Raw genomic sequence first — 21,454 nt, forward strand, 5'->3', positions numbered from 1 at the left:
ATAAACATGTCGCTACTTCATCGCTCCTGGAAAGAAGTGAATAACACGAGTACATTCTATTTAACAAGGTTGGAGTATTCAACTAGGTCTTACATTTCAAGCAAAGGCAATAAACAACGTCTGTTTTGTTCAAAGCTTTGTGTTGGTTCCAGTGCAATGCTAGAATGTGAAAGAGCCAACACCATTTCAGCATCAATTTGAGATTTCAGCTCGACTAGAATGGTGTTAGAAATGATCCTCCGAACACAATCCACAGTACTAATTAGCAGGAGCTCTGTTGTACGTTCCAGTAATTCCAGTATGAGAATGACCGGCCGCTGTGCCCAGTTAAAAATGTCCTTCACACCAAGCTAACCAAGTGTTTGAAATGATGGTGGTATGTATCTTCCATACACACAAAAAAACCACGCGATTGAAGTTGTTTGGTGTGATCGTCACAGAGAGACGTGTCTTGGAGAAAGCAGAAATACGTTTGCGGAAGCCCACGGCAAACATGCACACAAGGAACCTCTTAAGAGATGACGAAGGCAGAGTTGTTGATTTGAAACGGTATCGGCTGTCTCCTTGCCAGAACCAGCATTCTTGTTTATCTCCCGCCTCGAATCTTTCTAAATGAGACAAATGAAGGCGAGCCTGGTCCAATGAACAAACTAAACGGTTCAAAATAAGCCGGTGAGCACTGTTATTCTGCAGCATCCATTGTCTTCCTCTAGTAATTGGGGAGGAAATGAGCAACTGGAAATCAGGAAATGAAGTATTGTAAAAAGCTCCCTGGCAAAATACAAAGTGTGTGTTTTCATGCGATGTTTCTGGTTATAATTAGCAAACGCTCTCGACAGATGCCTAAATTAGCGCCTTAGTCTTCCCACTGCAGCATGATCCATGCTATTTAAAGTTGTTAAGGGTAGCTGAGTGATCAATACATGGAGTCACAGACCCAAGGAGGCAAATTGCACCTGTGCATTATCAACATAAACATAATCTTTCAGTGACAATTAGTTTAGTGTGTTTTTTTAGTTTTTGCTTGTCCCTTCACCTCCTGTATAGTAGAACCTGCCTGCTCACCACTGGCCGTGTATGTGTCTAAGACCTATGTGGTCTGAATATGTTATCATGGCCTTAATACCCAGCATCTGGCTGTCCCAGCACCCAAGGGTATGGCTCAGAAGTGTGCTCGCTGTGCAATAAAGAAGACTAGAGGTACAGGGGTCAGCTAGGAACACTGGGCTCTGAGAAGACACTGATATTAGGCAGCAGTGCCATTTCTTTCATATAGTTGTTGTGACATGTGGCCTTCATGCCTGCTAAGATGACCAAAACCAAATCTCTGGCCTTGCTCTCATTTTCCCAGCTAGCGTTTCAGCGCCACACACACACACATGTCCTTATGGCACTCCAACTTTGTCCTTTATTGCTATCAAATGACTCTTTGTAACCTTTAGAGTGGAATATATCCAGTTTTTTTTTTTTTTTTTTTTTTTTTTTTTTTATAAATGCAGCCTCTGGTCTCCAGTGCCTAGTTATCCGATATTGACATTAGCCTTACTGGAGGTAATATCACTGACGGATATCCCGAATCATAAACCCGCTGTCTCTATTTGAGTGCTGGAGCAGAATATATAAGCTGTATGTAATTAAACTACTGAATGTATATATTTCTGTGTGTTAGCAGCCTTGAGCCAAAGTGTGTTCCACAATGAGCTTATCGCTGTGCAGCCACCAAGCAGATTTCTGTTGCCATGCCGCCACTCAGTCGCACTCAATCATCCTAAGGTCTATAAAAAGATGTGGGTATCCTGAGAGACGTGAATCTTGCCTCAGCTTTCACTCTCGCTGTTTCTTTCTCCCCATTTCATCTCACAACACTTGGTTCTTCCCGACTCCTCGCCCTCTCCCTTTTTCTCTCTCACTCCTAACCCTCTTCCCCTCTGCCTCTCTTTGCTTTCACCCTTTCCTCTCCTCTCAGCCTCCTCCTCTCCTCTCCTCTCTCCTCTCTCCTCCAAGAGGTCCCAGCGGTGATCATGAAGGTGTCGATAGCAGGGGAAATCCTCGCAGGGGTGTCTGTAGCCTTCTCTCATTGATCTTTCTGTGCTTTGGTTTTGTGGAGCACAGCACAGCAACATTCCAGAGAGTGAAATATCCTGTTATTTATGTATGTTAGTATTTCTTTTCAAGCCATTCTGCTCAAAATGTGCTCCTCCCATCATAGGATGCTGTTTAACGTATTAATGCAGCGTATTACATGGTTGACAACCTGAAGCCAACATTATAGATGTGTTTCCCTGCATTAGTCATTTTTTTCTTTTAAGCCCACCATGTGTTGAAACACGTGTAAATAAAACATGCATCGTTTTGAGATTATTACAAAAGGTTGCATCACCAAACTGAATTGGTGTTGCGTGCCAGCTGAGTGAAGTCGGTGCTCGCTGTAGCCCGCTGCGGAGGGGCAGTTTGCCCTCCGAGAAAAGGAAGAAAGGCGAGCAGTCTCTGGGGAATCACAGGTTAGCACACACACACACACACACTTCTTCTCTTTACTGGCCCACCTGTTCCAGATACTTCACACTTCTTTGCACTCTATTTGCTCAAGGCTTCGGTGAGTTTGTTAGCAGTAAAAGCTCTACTGTAGTGAAGATGAAGCACAAGATGCACTCTGCGGTTAAGTGTTGCCTTGTTTTTCGAGTGTGCAAATACACCACTCTGACTGCGACCGATTAATATCAACGTTTGAATTTAAAAAAAAAATGTTTTTGTTGTTTTTACTTATTCATAAGCATAAAAGCATAAGCTGCTTTCCTTTTAACCTTTAACACTATTTCTCACTTATGGCAGTGAGACAGCCGGAGAATATTTTTACAGTTCTCATGGGAAAGAAAAAGTCTGTTATTACATATTTGCTGGTTTCTGGTGAGTTATTGTACAATTCTCCCCTGCCAGCCTTACCATAGCCAAAGATGGCGTGTAGTGCTAAAGTACCATGTTCCAAAAAAAATTCAAATTTAACCTGTGATTTCATCCAGAAGAGAGGGGGGGGGATCACTCAAATGCTCTCTTCCCAAGGGATGACGCTTCCTCCTCTCGTCAGAGCTTGCTGACTCTGACTGTGGAACTGGGGTTTCCTAATGACTAGTTTTCAGCAGTTACAGTGTCTCTCTCGCTCTCTCTCCCTCTCTCTCTACCTGATATGCTTGTGTTATGTGTTTTAGACTTTGCTATTCACCACCTGCCTCGCACAATCATGTGAGAGGCTGCAGTGTGCCGGAAAAGGGGGCATTATTTCTGTGCGCCAGAGGTTCGGAGGAAAACATCCATCACGTGTAGTTCATGCCTTCTCATCGCCTTGTTTAATATACCTGTGTTATGATGTGGTTGAGGTGGGAGGGAGGAGGCAGTGGGGGAGGAGGGAGTGTCATGGCAACAGCCTTCCGCTTCCACCTGGATGAGGTTGTAGTGACACTTCCTCTGATGTGCTGAGTATGCACAGCCAAGGGGCCAAAGGTCCCGTCACTTAAATTGGCTGAATTTATTCCTCCGACGAATGGAGAAGCGGCATGTAGCTAACCGCTCATCTCTCCAGGGTTTCTTCAGGGTGAATGTTTCTTACACTACCGTTTCGCCCCGGCAGATCCCGCACCTCTCCGAAGGTGTTCGCATCCACGGAGAGAAGGTCACAGAGGCGCTGAGGCCTTTCCACGACCGCTTGGAGGCCTGCTTCAAGCAACTGCGGGAGAAGGTGGAGAAGCAGTACGGGGTAAAAGCCCTGGTAAGAGCTTTTGCTTGTTTTCTGTTACATGATAAGTGCTTTGTAGCTCAGTGTGGTCCTTCCTACCAGGAACAAATGGAATCTGAAGCTGTTACTGTTATTTCTTCTGTTGTGTTTGGCTGAAGGACTTCGAGGAAATGGATGATTTTGTTATACCTCTCAGACATCCTCTCTTCCTCCTGTTCCTTTGTTCTTGTTTTTTCCACATCTCATTTTTTACTTTTTCAGATACAAGATAGATGCAACTGCTTTGTTCATGGTTCAAACGGGTCCTTGAAATGTAAGGGGGGGTAAAGGCCTTGAAACTTTTTGAAAGTGGACATGAACTGACGTCGTTTGTGAGAAGGCAAGGGCCCACGTGGTCTGTCATCCCTGTATCACAGCACAGTTGGGAAGCGTTCACATCTTCAAGCTTCTCTCTCTGTTTAATTGTTGTCTGTGAGCTTCTGTAAAGCCTGCTAGTTCTCATTATAAAAGTTCTCAGTGTTGTAACACTAATTAACCTTGATCCGTGTCTCAAACTATGCCGTGTTGGGTCTGTGAATTTGAGGGAATTGGGCCGGGAAAGTCCTTGGATTTGATGTTGAAGGTGGTGTGGAAGCCCTGTTTATCTGAAAATGTTCAGCCTTTTGTATTTCATATGGTTGAAAATAATGAAGTGTAAGTCTTACCAAGGAGAAATGTGTTCCCTATTTTGATCTCACTTCCTGTGGTAATAAGAGTATGAACCAGGACATAAAGATGATACAATAAGTAAACAATCAACATAAATAAGAGATAAATCAACAGCATTTGATGTCATTTCAAAGAGCAGATGTCAAGACCATAGTCATAATTAACACGTACTTTATTAAGCTACTAATTCATTCCCGTACAGTAAGTCCTCCAAATGAACTTAGACGTGTATGTCATACTTGCTTTTACTTTTAGCTGAAGTCAGCTTGTTTGCAGTGGGATGCTGCCGGGGACCACATCCCATCTCTCTCCTCCTCTACAGATTTAATTGTTGCTCGGCCAAGCTTTTTCCCGTAATCTTGCCTGGGGTAAAGGCGCCCTCGCTCAATTTACAGGGAGCGGGCGGTGACCTCTCCAACGAGAGAAAGGCCATCACTTTCTAGGCTGTTATAATACGTTTATCCCATCAGATGAGTGACGGACCCTTTCTCCACTCGAAAAGACTCTTTAAAATACAGATGTGTTCATTGTTAAAGATACTTTTTCTTTCCCCATGAAATGATGTGTGATTGTGTTGCTGCATTTGGAGCTGTAGGATTAGGAATGACCTTCACCCGTCACAGTTTCCCTGTCCCTCCCCATATCTCCAGTACCGTACACAGAAACAAAAATGCACAGATGACTTCGAAGCAGTCAGGGACTTTTAAGCTACATTCTTCTCTGTCTTTCTTTTCCTCTGCGGTGTCAGCCGGCAGCAGACGAACGGAGGGGGCTTCGTCCTCACTCCATGGTGCGCTCCTTCACCATGCCCTCCTCCCAGAGGCCGCTGTCAGTGGCTTCAGTCAACTCCATCTCCTCCGACAACTCCCCCTCCAGGCCCGGCTCAGATGGGTAACACCGAGTTTACAGTTCTTCCGGGCATAAAATACCTCACATCCTCCTTGGCTTTTGGTCATCCCATTCGAGCAGTTTAAGAAATTGTTTTTGGATTACCGTCTTATTATAATCCCTGTCGTCGTTATCTCGATAAGTCTCAGGCCCCATATTTAACATCGTAGAAAGATTCATTTAATTTCAAACCTAAGAGGATTCCTGAGGATGTGCTTATGCAGTTTTTCATTAATTAACTATGCCTTTTTTGTGAAGTTCATGTGGACTGTGTACCTGACACAGACAACCCAAATCCATACCAACTTCATGAACCAAACATTTATGCTGTTAACTATTTCAGTTATTCCTGTTTGGCTGTTTGATCTTTACTTCAGGTTTGCCCTGGAGCCTCTCCTGCCAAAGAAGCTGCACACCAAGTCTCAGGACAAGCTGGACCGCGATGAGTCCGAGAGGGAGCGCAAAGAGAAGAAGAAGGAGAAGAGGAACAGTAAGCACCAGGAGATCTTTGACAAAGAGATGAAGACCACCGAGATCCCTCTGCAGCACGCTGAAGCTGTCATACTGTCAGAGACGGTACTGAAATATGTGACCTGTACAAGGAATTCACCAATGTGTTACTTTCTCTCTCTTCCTTTTTGTTTGTCCACTTTGTATTCTCCTGCTCCTCTCTTGTACTCTATCCGACGCCAGTGCAATGACTAGTTACTGTTGGTGTTCATGGTTCACAAAAGAAGAAAGCTGGGGTGATGTGAAATGCAGGGAAGTGGGAGAATTTGATACGTGCACAACTACAGGCACTTATTGGCACCAAGAGCACAAAGTGGTCTGGACTGGCAGCTGCTCTGCATTGCAATGCGTTTTAAGCCTTGTGCTCTCCCTTAAGCAGCATCATTATTCTCCTACTTCTTCTTTGTGTTATTATGTACTGGTTTGTGATGCCCTTTTCCCACTGTTTCTTATTGATTCCTGTTTATTTGTGGTTTCTAAGTGTCAGGAAAGTTGAACCTTAACCTTGAAACAAAACTGTGTGCATGTAACCAGTGGAAACTCTACATTTCCTGACAACGTGGAAGTTTATTTTGAAAAGACACCGTGTAATGAATGGAAACTGGCACGCCGTTCTTGACACTTCCAAAGCTGGCGCTAGAAGGGTAACTAGAGTGTCATAGTTTGAAACATAAGGGCCCCTGACCAAGCATCTGTAATTGAGGAGTTGGTAGTGAGAATATGTTTGTTTAGTGCCGCCATCAGGCCACGACCGTTCTTGTACACAAGAATAATCCAAATCTAACGGGCAGTTTACGATATGCTGAGCACAATCATGCTGCCATAAATAAGTAGTGCATCACCATACAATTTGCTCTGCATATTCATGTCCTCTTTGCACTCTACATATCACTATCTCCCCCCTCTCTCTACTGTGCTCATGTCCCTCTTCAACCGCTGTGTCCATTACAGCAGAGAGGTATAACTGTGCTCTGCATGGCCAGTGGGAATTCTCACCGGCTAACGGCCTTAAGATAAGGGTACGAATGGGATCCAAAAGAGGCCCCTGGCAGTGGTGGAGCCGTCTGCCTTGTGATAGCAGCCTCTTGCCTCAGGGGTAAAGAGTAGAGCACCTAGGGGTCTCTGGTGGTTAACAAGCAGTTGTAGCACATAGTTTTAGTTGAAGTTATCATCTGGAACGCACAAATCAAGAAAATTGCTTTTTCACCCTGAATGTCAGTTTTGTGTTTTAGTGTTCAGGGGGGAGGGGGGAAGCATTGCATCCCTGTGTGAAGTGTGTTAACATTTCCAGCGTCTCCCTTGTGGCTGAGTTTGAGTTTGGCCAATTACAAAGATGTTTGTTAATGTAGCCCACAGTGTGGAGTAGCCCTGAGGACACATCTTTTCATATTCAAATTCCTGCCGTAATAAAGCTGGGACAATGCGGTCTTGCATGCAAACAACGATTTGTAACCATAAATAAGATATTGCAACCCAATGAGCACGTTTATCCAAATGGTTTCTCCTTTAGGAACACAAATAGTCGACTCAATATGCGTGTGGATTCACACACAACAGTCCCAGAGGAGGTGTGAAAGTAATTTTCTCCCGAAAAGGATATTTTATTGATCTTCTGTTATATTTCGCCATGGACTCGACTCATTTGCCAGAAAATACATTTTGTTCTCAGTTCTGTTTTTATTGACTTGTGTAATTTAAGTTGTTTCACTTTGAGCACTCTGTTTGCGACTCGTTCCCTGATAGTCTCTACGTCTTGCTTTTGTTTGTGCCTGATCACACAGATCAGCCCCCTGCGGCCTCAGAGACCAAGGAGTCAAGTTCTCAGCCAGATTGGGGGAGACCGGCGCCTCTCCGTGTCCCCTGGACCCCCTTCTTCTTCTTCCTCAAACTCCTCCTCCTCGCCGGGACCCCCGCCCATCACACCCAGGAACAAACTCTCCTTTAGCCTGCACACTGTTTCCAGTATGAGCAATCCTACTTTATTCTCACTCCCAGTCACACACACACAACACACACACACTAAACATCTCAGTAGGTCCTTTCTGCCTCCCTCTGACTTTGTTTTACATCTTGCATCACCACATGCTGTAGTACACGATGATTCTCAGTTTGATTTAAAACATGGCACTATGACGCATGTTAGCATGCATCATAGTGCATGCCCATGCACTGTAGTTTGATGATGAATGTGAGCTGATGAGCGCCCTCTTGCACAGGTCTGGAGCTGAACGGGATGGGCTGTTCTGACAAAGGTGAAACCCCGCCTCCGCTGCCAGTGAAAGGCAGCAATGCTGATTACGGCAACCTGCTAGATAATCAAGACTTGACGAGTCCCTCGACGCCTCCTCCTCCCCCGCCACATCAAAGGGTAGGTGTTTTAATTAGCTCTGAGACGAGCTCCTTAATGATGCATGGCACTTATAATGAAGCAAGAGGCCGCTACACACACTTGACGTCCGGGTCAATCTCCTCCACTGTCCCCTGCCCCTCTGCCCCAGTACTTCCTGTGCTGATGTGCGTGCGTTCATGTCTGTGTGTGTGTTTATGCATGTTTCACACTCTCATGTGTGCGTCTTTGAGTGTAGGCATCGGTCAGTTATCAGCAAGGGCCCACGCAGGCCTGTCCATCCCGCTGTTATTTATACGTGTCCCCCCCCAAGCCTGTCCGGTGCTCAGAAGTGAATGATTGGATGATTACTTTACCTCTCGCATCCATCAGAGGCTCTCCAGCTGTTAATCAGCGGCTCGTATCTCCACGTTTACCGACGTCTACGCCAGCCATCCTCTCGCCCCGCCACCGCGTTAACTAATCTTATTTATCCACTGTTCCGGCCCGCGGACAGGTAGTCAAACGAAGCCTCTGCAGACAGTGTGGCAGCGGGCGGACAGTAGTGTAGGGAGAGCAGATGTTCAGCTCCTCATTTACAGTCCTCGGTGGAAGCAGAGGTGATGTCATCGAGGAGCATTAATCCTGGTCTGTTGTTTCTGATGTGAACTCAGGTGTCTTAGGAAGGGCATATACTGTAAGTGGGCAGAAAAGCCCCAATCTGTAATTTGACTACATAAATATGGGAGCGATGGCAGCTTTAAGTCCAAAGAGTTTTGAATTGGTGAAATTGTCTTTATATGAGAAAGTGGTAAATTCAAGGTTACTGTTTTGTCTATTTGCAGCACATTCCACCTCCTCTGCCCAGCAAGACTCCTCCTCCACCTCCTCCTAAGACCACCAGGAAACAGGCCTCCATCGATTCAGGAATTGTACAGTGAACAAAGGACCAAACAACACACTGACAACGCATCAAAAACGACAGTTACCGCTCCCACCAAAAAGCAGCTGTTTTTACCCACACATTCCTCGCTCCCTGTCCCAGCTTGACAAGATGAATACCTCACTGCAGCACGCCCCTTCTTATCATGTTTTTTTTTTTTCCCCTTCCATTTCTTCCTATCTTGTTTTGCCTACAGTTTGGCAGCAGGGAGCATGTTGCATAGATGACTAGTCACTGAATTCATTGATGCCGTCTACGCCCGACACTTCAAAACTTTATCGCGACATTGTGTTCAGACAGATAAGCTTGGACCAACAGCTTTCCAATACTGACCCCACTCTCAAGTCTATGGGAGCACATAGCTCATTAAATAATCTCTTTTACTCATATTCCCACTATGTACAGAGGTTTGTATATATGATTTTATTTTATTTCAGGTTTTTGTTTTGTATGTGATTTGATCGTGCTTATTTTGTATTAACGTATCATTATATTAAGTGGCATTTATATCAAACAAAAAAAAAAAGGGCTTGTAGGTTTTGAATTGACGGGGACTTTACCGAGTTGGTATATGACAACCTATCATGGATTTTATTGGTTACATTTTGGAGTGCACATACAACTAACTCCTATCGCATTATCATTGTTCAGACCGTGTCCTAGATTGCTGTAACCTTGGTTTTCAATAATATTGACTTTTCTCAATTCACTACTGACATGACTTCCGAATAAAACTTTCAATTGTATGTATTTTTAAAAGAAAAATGTCCGCCTCATTATTTCTGTCTACAGCGAGAGATGCTGGAAATAGATGCCAGTGTGTTTCTATATTTCTCAAATCCAAGACAATCCGTACACGTTTCCTCGCTGCGACACTCGGTAACAAAGCTTTCTGCCTGCTTGATTGACAGCCATCACACGCATGCAAGCTGCATCGTTATCAACACGGGCGTTTCATGCCGGGACGTGTTACGCCACGGAATGACTTCTATCTAGTCTAGTGCAATCTCATCTACATAATGTGTCCGCTCGCCATGCCATCGTTTCTCTATTTCAAAGCTGGAAGTGCGAATCTGGAATGTGGCCCATATTTGAAATATAGTTTAGTAGCGTCGATGAGCCAACAACAGCCACAGGTACCAGCTTTGTCCTTCCTTTATTCTGTTTTTATAGAGACTGCTGAAGTTCATACTTAAATGTCTTTATTAAATATGGTGGTTTCTTCACTCTGGAGTGTAAAAACACGTCGTGTGAATAAATTCAACATTATTTATGGTTTCGTTTAATTTCGTTGTTTGAAGATTATAGATTGGGTGTCATGGCGTTCCCTTCGGAGACGCACAGGCTGACAAGTTTGTCCTCAGCTTTCTATGCTTGATGGGATTAATGTATTTTGACTGCAAATGAATGATTGGAGTTTGAACCACTAACTCAGTGTATAATTATCTGTTGTGCAGCAGCTTTAAATTGAATTACTCTTTAATTAGTTTCGTAATATGTGCGTCACTTTGGGTGTCGGTGGAATAACTTGACTAATATAAAGTTCAGTGACGGTGATCACTTTGGCTGGGACGACGTTTTTTTATATAGTCTTTATTCATGTCTTTCTATACTGTATGTCTAAGTGAGGTGTTTTACATACTTTAAACTATCCACACAATCAATTTGAATAATTGTAAGGAAACCCTTTGATTCTCACCCTTCCCATATTCAGAAAACTAAATGGACATATATAGTGAATATATAGTGAGGGTTGGGGGGAAATTCATACAGCATCGTATCGCAATATTTTCCATGGAAAGTATTGATCTCTATTATCTAAACTATTAATTTAGCTTTTTTTGTTCATGGGTGAAGTCAGGACTTTGTAGGCTGTAATACAAACGGTCCGGTTTGTCGGGTGCATGATGCAACATTAATGACGAGCTTCTGTGACAGTGTTGGTAAGTCTGTCTGCTTGACGGAAAAAAACATTTTGCTGCAATGGAAATGTGGGCGAGATGAACCGAGTGACAACTTGATCTTATTGGATGAAATAGATGTTGACAGACATAATATATTTAAAATAGCAATAACATCGCATTGTGGCTTCAGTATTGTAATAATATGGTATGGTGGGGCCTCTGGTGATTCCCATCCCTTAATACTTTTCCAGCTGTTATTCATGCTCCAGCGGCTAAAAACTGTTATAAAATGATTCTGTTGAACCTTAAATTTCTGATTCCTCATTTTGTATTTGTGTGCGTCGTAAAACCAGTTTGTGGGACACTTTTGAAGTGTGTTTGAAGGTGGTTCATATTCCTCTGCTCTCTTATTCTGCTGACACTTTGTGAGTGGGTGTCCGCCTGAGGAGAAATGCTCAAACTGTAGCATCTGTTGTTTGAAGGTGTTTTTTTTTTTAACCTTCGAAAAAGTCGGGGTTTATAAAGCTCTCTTTTCCTAATTAGGAACACTGAATGACATCTTTTCCCTTGGAGTTTTATTTGGGAGAAGCAGTCATAAGAGACTACTTGTAATACTGTGGCTCATGGGTGTTATCTTGTCCGCTTATAAAATGTCTCATTGCTATGTTGGTAATCAAGACATAGGTTTCTTAATTGTTCATCAATAAAACAAATAATAATGTAACTGATGTATATAATTCTCCACAGAACCAGTCTTCTAAGTGGCTTGAATGATTAAGGAAGGTGGTAAAGCTTATGATACCATTATGATACTCATTTTGTTTCCGGTCATGCAACCAGTACCAATCACCGGAGCTCCATCCGTAAACTCCATCTAATCCTGATGAGGACGCATCATTGTTGTGTAGATGCTGCCACTGCTGAATGCGAGGTACAGTATGTGCTCTATAGGACCTCCATTTGACCATGTACTATCTGTCCAGATGATAAATTGCTCTGCAAACACAGAAAGAAATTGAGTAAGTAATATTCAATAAAAATGCAAGTTTTACTATCGTACCGATGTTATTTTCTCTCACGGTTTCCCTCTTTCGTTTTCGACTACCTGACTCTCTCTAAGGACCATTACCCTTGCTTCTGTGCAGTACCATACTCTGGTTACAATAACAAAAACATGATGTTGTTCATTAAAGCCTTTTTCCTCGGTGCTAATGCGCTTTCAACCCACTACATGGTAACTTCAACATCGAACTGTTAGGATTCACGGTTTCAATTGATTCCATGTAAAAAGCCACGGGAGTGTAAAAGGTGCCACGTGAGCAGAGTGAATGACCATTAATGGCCACTAACGTAACAACCACTCCTAATTGCCGATCAATGGCTACAAGCCAAAGCGTAGAATGTTGGCCACTCCACTGCTAAACAACATGAAGACAGCAGGCAGCCCATTTATACGGCTCACACACTGATGATTAAAGCAAACATGTTCTGCATACAGTGCCTATAAAAAGCATTCACCTTCTCCTTTTGACTTTTTTTTTCCAGGACCCTGAAACTGAAGCAGCTAAACTGAATCCAGCCATCATTAGCTGTATTATTTACACTGGTTCTATTGTGAATTGTCGAATGTCTTCTGTTAAAAAGGCCTATTGGCTCTTTTTTACAGCAGCCATTTTCCCAAGCTGCTCAGTCAATGTGCTGGCAAAAACTACACCATGACTACAAAGTAAACAAATCTGGAACAAGATTACTGAACTGCAACAAAGCCCAGTGAGGTCGGTCATAATAAATGTCACAGCTGTAAATCTGCGTTGAGCAGGCCTGTGGAGCGACAGGGTTCTGAACTGCTGCCACAATGGTTTTACCAAAAGAGCAGTTTTATGAAACTGGCAAAGAGGAAAAAAAAAAAGACATGGCCCGTGGGGATGCCTGGTAGTGGCAGGGTCTTGCAGTGGGGATATTTGTGAAGGTACACGGAACTTAAATGTGCAGAAAACCTGCTGCAACCTGCAAGAGAAGTGTGATTTGGAAGATTTATTTTCCTGCAAGAAAATGGCTGCAAACTCAAAGACAAAGCTACGACTACAGGACAACAGTTCTAATGTCCTGAAGTAACAAAGTCAAAGCCCAGACCTCAGTCCAATATATCTTTGGCAATAATAAACCTTATAGAAAACTTAACAGTTTGACCAGTTTTGCAAAGAAAATGGAGGAAAAGTGCAGTGTCCAGGTGTACAAAGCTAATGCAGATCTATCTGCATAAACTAAAGGATGCAATTCCTGCCAAAAGCCGTCGCTCTACTAAACATTGATTTGAGGCGAGTGAATCCGTATGCAATCGATCCCCTAGTATTTATGTTTGAACATAATTTCGATCAATTTCACGAATTAGTTTTCACTCGGGCATTAAAAAGTTTCAGGATAATGAGTGTCAAAGCAGTTACATCCACAGAGATGTAAAGTTGTAAAACATTAAAACTTTCAAAAGTCCAAAGGGGTGTCCAATCATTTTTTTTTTATAGTCACTATTAACTTGTTATTGTATCTCAATGATATGCACGTGAGGTGAGGTGGGAATAAAACGTCTCACCCGTGGCATAATTCACTTATCAAGAATACCCAGTGCACACTCAATATGTTGCCTTGCAATTGAAAAGGGATAAAGGGTGAGGCATTTCAGCAGTGGTGATATCACATAGTTAACTGGCAGCTATTTCAATCGGCTCTCAGTGATTTGTGCTCAGGCATTATGCTTCACCCTCTCTCTCCTCAAAGCATAGGGAAATGCAGTGCTTAATTGAGAGGATTTCCAGAGGCTTTGTGGGGGGGGGGGAGCTGTGAGCAAGCTTCTCTCTAGGAGAAATGTATTTACAGCGCTTTCTATCCCCATCTCATTTGTCATTTCAGCCTGGAATAATGTGTATGTTTTCCTTCCTTCTTGACACACTTTAATTTGCTGGGAGCCCTGCAAATGTGCATGCTTCTCTGTAAATGTCTCTTTCGCATAATGAAAGAGGACAATATTAACATAAATCGACAGTCTTGCATATATATCCAATCACGGCTGTCAAGAGGATTTTCATTGGCTATTTTCCAAATTCAGACTCACTACTACTAGTAGCAGACATGGTTAGTGGTTGCTATCGTACTGTTAATTGGACATACATTAATAGTTGTATTTTAGGAGTTAGCGGTTCTGCTACACGTTTTTATTTGGGCTGTTGCTTCAATGCCAACAGAAAAGTATGAAAAATACTAATATAGGTTATATGAGTTTCATATGAATTTATCTTCAAAACCTTTGGCAGTGAACATTTTCATGCTTAAGAGTCTAAAGTCATGCTAGCAGATCTGAGACGCTGCTGGGCACAACTGTGCTTTCAGCTGAATGCTAATGTCAGCGCGCTACCATGCTCACAATGGAAATGCTAACAAGCTGTTGTTAAGCAGGTATAATGTTTACCGTGTCCACATCTTAGTTTAGTGTGTTAGCATGCTAAAATGTCTCATTTAGCAGTCAACACAAAGTATAGATGAGGCTGAAGCAAATATTGAAAGTATTTAGTCATAAATAAAATAACAGGTCTGCACAATAGACTGCATATTGAGCGGTGCAGGAAACCTGAAACCCAGAAATGAGTCAGCATGTTGGCACCTCCGGTTCTCTCGTCTCAAAGTCAATGTGTTAATGATTTGGGTTTTTTGTTAGATGCCTGAAATAAGGTCTGTGATTAGAACAAGCTTAAGAGACTTTAATGTTTTTGTTCTAAGATATAATTTATGTCCTCTCGTGAATTTTTGAGTTTCTATGTGTCTTCAAAAAGGCGGTTGCTAACAAGTGGCTTAATGAGAATACAAAACATCACTTCGTCTAACAGTCCTCTATTACCTAGTTGTGTGTTGTTTGTTTTCTGGTGGCTTAGGTTACATACTATGTAAATATGTGTAAAAAAAATTGTATACTTGCACCTTTTATTGATCATTTATATTTGCACTCTGTATATTTCTACTCCTTCCTACTTTGCACTGATCCCGCCGCACAACACGCTCCCTCGGGATACATGCAGTTCTATCTCATTATCATATGCCATCCTCCTCTTTCTCCTTGAATTTACCGATACTATTTACTGTCTAATAAAGAAGAACATGCCATCAAATTAATCTTAAAAGCAACGTGTTAGTTGTCATTCTAAATGTCACCCTGGATGGAAATGAAAAAGATTTGCATTAAATCTAGAGCTGCCCGTTATAGCTCCTTGTAAGCAAACATGTAGCTCCACCATCAGTCAATAGACGTCAATGTGACAGTGTAGTGTTGTGGGTAGCTGTCACGGATAATGTCGTGCGGGAACCATAAGGCCCCTTTCTGTCCCGCTAGAGTTGTCAAAGCGGTTCAGTCAACTGACTGAATGGATTGTGTTCAATGACAGTGCAAACATCACTTGGATGTCGACAGATAGTCTTGTGTTGTTATACTCTATTGTGTGAACATCTGCGTTGCTCTCCAGAAATATGGAAGTCACGTGGTCATTGAGTCAATGTTTACTGAAGATTACATTCTTTATAACAAACATAATAAGAGATGAATCATTGAGGACATCATATCGTGGAATTATTTATATCGTGGTCCTCGTGTTGAAGCAAGGCAGGCTTAGTGATTTGATGGTACAGTTTACGTTGCTCTAAATTAGTGCTCCAGCAATTTGCCGTTTATTGAAGTTATATTGAAGTTAGCAGTTTTTGCTTGATTAAATAAAAGCAAATATGTTCTCTTTGAATTTCAGACTGTTTGTTAGTCAAAAAAAGACGTTGGATCAAGGCCGGATCAACGTGCTTTGCTCCCTGATGCAAAGATTTGTTGTTGGACCCCAGTGGAGACGGTGCTCTCTAAAACTCAAATGATTGATTTGATAATTGGGCCCCTGGATAGTTGGTGATCCAGCCTTGCATTTGCTCTCAGAAATGTCCCTTTTCTGGTGAAATGAAACATCCAATGCAGCCCTACTCTAAACGAGCTGCAGTAATTACTGATAGAAACCGATTTGAGCTACTTTTAGCGGCGTTTCAAACGTCTTCATGTGTGAGATTTTGCAGATAGCAAACTGTCCTCTGAGCACGTTTCTAATCCCTTGAAAGAGCTTAAAGTAAACACCTGCGCTGGTAGCAGTGAGCCAAGCCTTTGATTGAACACTTTAATGCTGTTTTTCTGTACTGCCTCCAACTTTACCCACTCCAGACAGACACTCCATCACTCTCTTATCAGGAGCGGCTGTCACAAGCACAGAGAGACCAGTCCACACTAGACTATAAAGCTCAGGAGCACCGTTGGCATTTTCAATCTGAGCTTGTTACTTTGTGCTGCATTCAGCACTAAATACAAAATGTACATTCTGTACACAGGCTTATTATCTTGGGTTGAAGGAGAGAGCGAGCCAAGTGGTGGTGATCTATATTAGCTGAGGCTATTATGAAGCACTGGGTTTTCCCAGGCAGTCGGTTCGACGTGTTGCTAGGAGACATACCTAGAGATCGGGGGTGGAGAGCTGGTTTTGATGAGGAGGCATAGTTCCCAGCTAGTATCGGCTTCACACGGAGATACCTTGGAAGAGCCACAGGCAGGCTGTCCCAATAGCAGAATAGTGATTTGAGCCGGTGAATTCAATCTTTGCAATTTGGTCTTTTAGATCTCATGTCTATACTTTTAAGCTTATTCAGAAGTATTTTAAGTGGCAGATGGCTGTTCGTGTCTAAGACTGTACTAAGAGCAAGGGACTATCTTCATTATAGTTTGGACAGATGGTAAAATGTGAATTGTGATTATACACATATTTGTTTACATCTGACATTATAATTCACTGGCATCTTGCCAACCTCTTCATGTCTTTTTTTTGGTAAAATCATACATAATTCTAAAGCAGCCAGGTAAACAATGGGCCCAATTAGTATCAGGAGACTTGTAAAAAACAAAATCCTGTGAAACTTCCAGACAGTGGAACATGTTTCATCACTTTCACTTTAAGCTCCACACTCTGCATTTCATAAATTCTGTGTGATTAAAATCAATACACTGATCAGATTCTGGTTTTTGATATATGTTGCCTCCCAGGATGCAGTGCACCGGCGCTGATAGATGGGCGTTGTAAAGTTTTTTGGTTTATTGAGGGAAACCTGAAGGAATCATGTTTGAAGCAATGCTGCCCTCATCTGGGTGATACTGCCAGTGCATCCTGCCTAGATGAGTTATTACCAACGGGACATAAACCTCTGGCTTGTGGAGATATAATTTTAAGGTCAAATTAATAATCTTGACGCCCACCAGCACCATACATCAAATCATGCCCACGGTATCTTTGCACTGGTGAATTGAAGCAGCAGTAATTTAATGGCTGGAGGAATTTAGAGTTGAAATATCTATGCTTACAAAATGTAATTTCATGGCTCTGTCTTTGACAAGGGTCTGTATTTGCAAGTCCACGCTAGGAGACAGTGGGTACGGTATATTTAACCTCTCTGCAACTGATGGTGAGACCAGCAGAGTGTGATTGTTGGCTCTAACAGACCAGTAACATCTGATCTCCAAGGATGTAATCTGCCCAGCGGAGGAGAGTATTAAGCTAATGCAACCAGCAGCAGGTTGGGCTGGTTGTATTTCTCCCTCAGTCAGCGTGCTGTCTGCAGGGCTGCCTCCTTAGCTGCTGGAGACTGTCAGGGCCAAACAGTAATTGGTCAGAGGGGACTACACAGGGAGGAATGTCTAATTACTAAAAACATATTCCCTCCCTTGGGTCTGGCAGGTAGACGAATACCGTGAGATATTAATGTGCTAACGATAATACAAAATGTAGTTGAGGCCGTTGACCCAAATGCCTTCGAGGCAAACTCCCCTTCCACTGAAAAAACATGTTGTGCTTTATGTTATTTCACTTGGATGTTTCATGATGCAGACCGACGGCTGTACCTTCATCTGCTGAAGAGGAAAGTGTCTCTGTGCTAATGTACGAGATGATTTTGTGACATCACAACTAGTTCAGAAGCCAATTGTGGTTCAATATGTGGCCGTGTGACGCGGGAACTTGAAGTCTCAAGTGCAATTGACTTCTCAGGGACATTTTGTATTCCTATAGGGTTTTTCCATAAGGAAGAAAGAGTAGATGTCATTTTTTTAATGTTTAACTGTTGTTGTTTTTGTCTAAAAAAAAAACAGACATGAATTGTCATTCCAAGCTAAATGTGTGTATATCTCGAAACATGTCTGGAGATGCTCTTCAACTTAATCGGTGCTTGTATTATTGTTATATTTCTGACCACAACAGCTACATGTGGGTTTAAAATACTAATTTGCAACATTGCATAAGAAACGCAATGATTGTTCTTAAATAAATAACTGTTATTCGCCCCTTTAGACTCTTCAAGTGGGTTGAGGAAAAGTGCAAAGCTCTGCTAGAGATCCTATTATAAATGTGTCTTGCAGTGCATATGTCTTATCTTAAAGAATAACGACCCTTGAGTTTAGAAGTGAAGGATGCTCTGAGGCCAGACAGTTTCTCCGCCTGCCAAGTTCCCCACCACAACACTCCAAGTGTCTTTAATCTCCAGTGCAGTGGGAGCTGCTGAGGAGTGAACTCCTATTCAGCAGGACCAGTTTTTATTGTCACGTGTCACTCTGCATCCAGGCTGTAGCATAAATTAGCCCTCAGACTGTGTTGTCTGTTGTGCTTTGTTCCTCCACTGGGGGGAGACTCTGAGAAGGACCTGGCTACATCAAGGGATCATTTGGTTTACACAGTCAGAATTAATGACTTTATCTGGGCCCTCTCGTGATTTCATTGGCCTTAAGTGCATCTAATAGTCTGGTAATTACTCCAAAGCAATGAGCAGTTAGCAGATGTCAAACTCATACGGCCACATGGTTACGGCCAAGGTTGTACGCAGAAAACCAACCGTATTAGCCCTGAGGGTCTTTGTTGATTCCAGCGAGTGTTTTGCTGTCATCCCAGCAGTAAAATGTGCTGCTACATACTAAATGGAGAAGTAGCAGACATGTTGGGTGATTCGTCCATCACCTGCAGCAGTGGGTTTCTCTAGTCTCAGCCTGAAGGGGCCTGTGGTGCTCAGCGCTGCCTCTCTGACCCCAACCGTGATTGACTTGATCTCCCCGAGAAAAGCTCCCATGACCTGAGAAAGCTTGAGGAAACAGGGGATGAAGACAGACATGGCAAAGCAACAATAGACCCCCCCCCCCCCCCCCTCCTCCAGCCCCTCCCTCCCCCACTCTCACACATACACACAGTCAGCATGTTTGAATTATTACTTTACAATGACACGGGGGCTTGAGGTTGCCATGTTGAGCCACATTTGACATCTCTAAACTTAATCTGAGAGGAAAGATAGGAGAGGAAAGCTGTGATTGATGGCTGCTATACTCAACCCCATAACCATATTAGAAATAATTTAAAAAGACGTTTTTAGCACTTAAATTAAATTATTTTTGGCTGACGGTAATAAATAATATATTAGATTTAAAAAGTCCCTTAATTCACATTCAAGTGTCAAGCTCAGAAGGCTCATCATTTCAGATTCAGGTGTCCAGTCAGCAGTAATTAGCTGTACCGGGTGTGACACCTAACAGGTTGTGCTGTTTTCATATGGGGGTTAAATGCCACATCTCCCCCATGGAGTCCACTGCCTGCCTCTGCTGTACAGCCTGTGGTCGGGACAACACCTTGGAGCCAAACAATTACATCAAGGTCATGGAGAGGAGGAATGTTGTGCCGATTAGTGCAAGAGTGCGGCAGCAACCTGCAGAGCCAACAACTCTACACAGGGATGACCACCGAGACGACTGGTCATAGATTCCAAATGGACTCGTTGAGTTCACTTATGAGTGTAAACTTCAGTTGTGTGAGGGTCCTAACCACCACACAGCGATGGCCTGTTAGTGGAGACTATATTTCATGGCCTTTATAACAGCAGCATATTTCAAAATACTTTATCCCATACAGTTGTTCACAGTCATGCTGTAATAAGTCTTAGACGAGTAATAATAATAATCTGGTGGGAGACAACGTGTTAAAGGATTAGAAATCAAACGTTTATAAGGAGACTGAAGTATCGGTGCTATTATCGTCTATTCTACTTTCCTCTCATTCGAAACTCGGACCATTTGCCTGCCAGAGGTCGGCACTGCCATCAGAGTTGCTGTTGTTCCTCTGACTGCAATGTTATCAAACACTGTATATTGGCCTGCATGGTGTTTATTTGATTTTAATTCTAACGTTGAAGTAACACGTTTTAATAAGGGATGCAGTAATTATATTTTTCATATCATTTTTTTTATTTTACGTTACACAGTTGTTAAAAGTTTCTCATTTTACTTCCAATTTGAATGATCCAGACAATTAAAATCCCCATCTGTCCAGCCTTTATTAGCTAAAATATATAAAAATAAAGTGCGAATTATTTTTCTAAATTGTCGTATGCAGTAAAATTCGTACCGACGAGGCAGATATAATCTGTTATATTTGGGAGCCTTCTGGGCTGTTTTTTCCACGAGTCACTTGTTGACACTAAACTTTCGGCGCTTGTGAAGTGTTTATTGCAAACGAATTCCTTTCAAGAGAAGGTGGCTTTATACAAACACACGCAGGTCTTCGCTGTTTAGGTTTGACACGGTCCTGCTGAAAAGTCAACAAGTTCAGACATGGTGACAATCAGTGCGCAGCAACTTGTGGATCATAGTTGATTCTATATGTACCAAGCTGTTACAACCCTTATTCTGTATTGATCCGCAGAGCTGGTAAAATGTATTTTAGACTTGCATTTCTATTAGATTGATGGTGATCTGTATGTGCCAGATATACTTGAAGTTTGTCAAAGAAAATCTGATTCATAGGAGCTCCGCTACTTGAGTTCAAAACGGACCTTGTAGTTTGACTCATTATATCCTAAAAACTAAGATCACGCAAAATAATCATCCAACATATATATATATTGGACCCATAGGAGTTATGGATAAATATTTACTCGGTCGACTTTTTATGATATTTATTAAATCGTATAGTGCCATGCTCCACTTTGTACCTTGGTTTTGTTTAAAACCAATTTTGTTTAAAAACAATTCTAAATATATCCTTTGCCTTATCCAACACAAGCTCCAGTGCGTATTTACGCACGGACAGAAGTTCTAAGTCACTAACGCGCCTTAATGAGACAAGTAAAATAACACGAAGCTTAGCATGAGAGTTAAAGGGAGTATCGGTGCTCATTGATATGGAGATCTGGGTCAATACAGATAGAAAGGAGGGGTGTGACCATCCCAAAAGTTTTCAATAGGCTACCTGTAGCGCGGCGCATAAATACTCCTCCCTCCGAGGATGAGTTCAGTCCTGAGGGAGAGACACAGAACAGACGAAATTAGGTTTTGGGAATACTGGTTAGGGCGGATT

At 42.5% G+C, this 21,454-nt stretch overlaps 1 protein-coding gene across 1 annotated transcript in view; it reads left to right on the forward strand.

The window, feature by feature from the left end:
• dock1 (dedicator of cytokinesis 1) overlaps positions 1-9,870 on the forward strand; it is a 149,884-nt gene extending 140,014 nt beyond the window's left edge. The window contains exons 47-52 of the mRNA XM_076093943.1: positions 3,626-3,763; positions 5,187-5,329; positions 5,704-5,902; positions 7,618-7,798; positions 8,053-8,204; positions 9,008-9,870. Of these exons, the coding sequence (XP_075950058.1) occupies positions 3,626-3,763; positions 5,187-5,329; positions 5,704-5,902; positions 7,618-7,798; positions 8,053-8,204; positions 9,008-9,103 (909 nt within the window). The 3' untranslated portion in view covers positions 9,104-9,870. The remainder of the gene's footprint in view (positions 1-3,625; positions 3,764-5,186; positions 5,330-5,703; positions 5,903-7,617; positions 7,799-8,052; positions 8,205-9,007) is intronic.
• The last annotated feature ends 11,584 nt before the right edge of the window (positions 9,871-21,454 follow it).

The sequence above is a fragment of the Anarhichas minor genome, unplaced genomic scaffold (assembly GCF_050575085.1).
Source record: "Anarhichas minor isolate MPS153535 unplaced genomic scaffold, ASM5057508v1 ptg000017l, whole genome shotgun sequence".
Classification (NCBI taxonomy): Eukaryota; Metazoa; Chordata; class Actinopteri; order Perciformes; family Anarhichadidae; genus Anarhichas; species Anarhichas minor.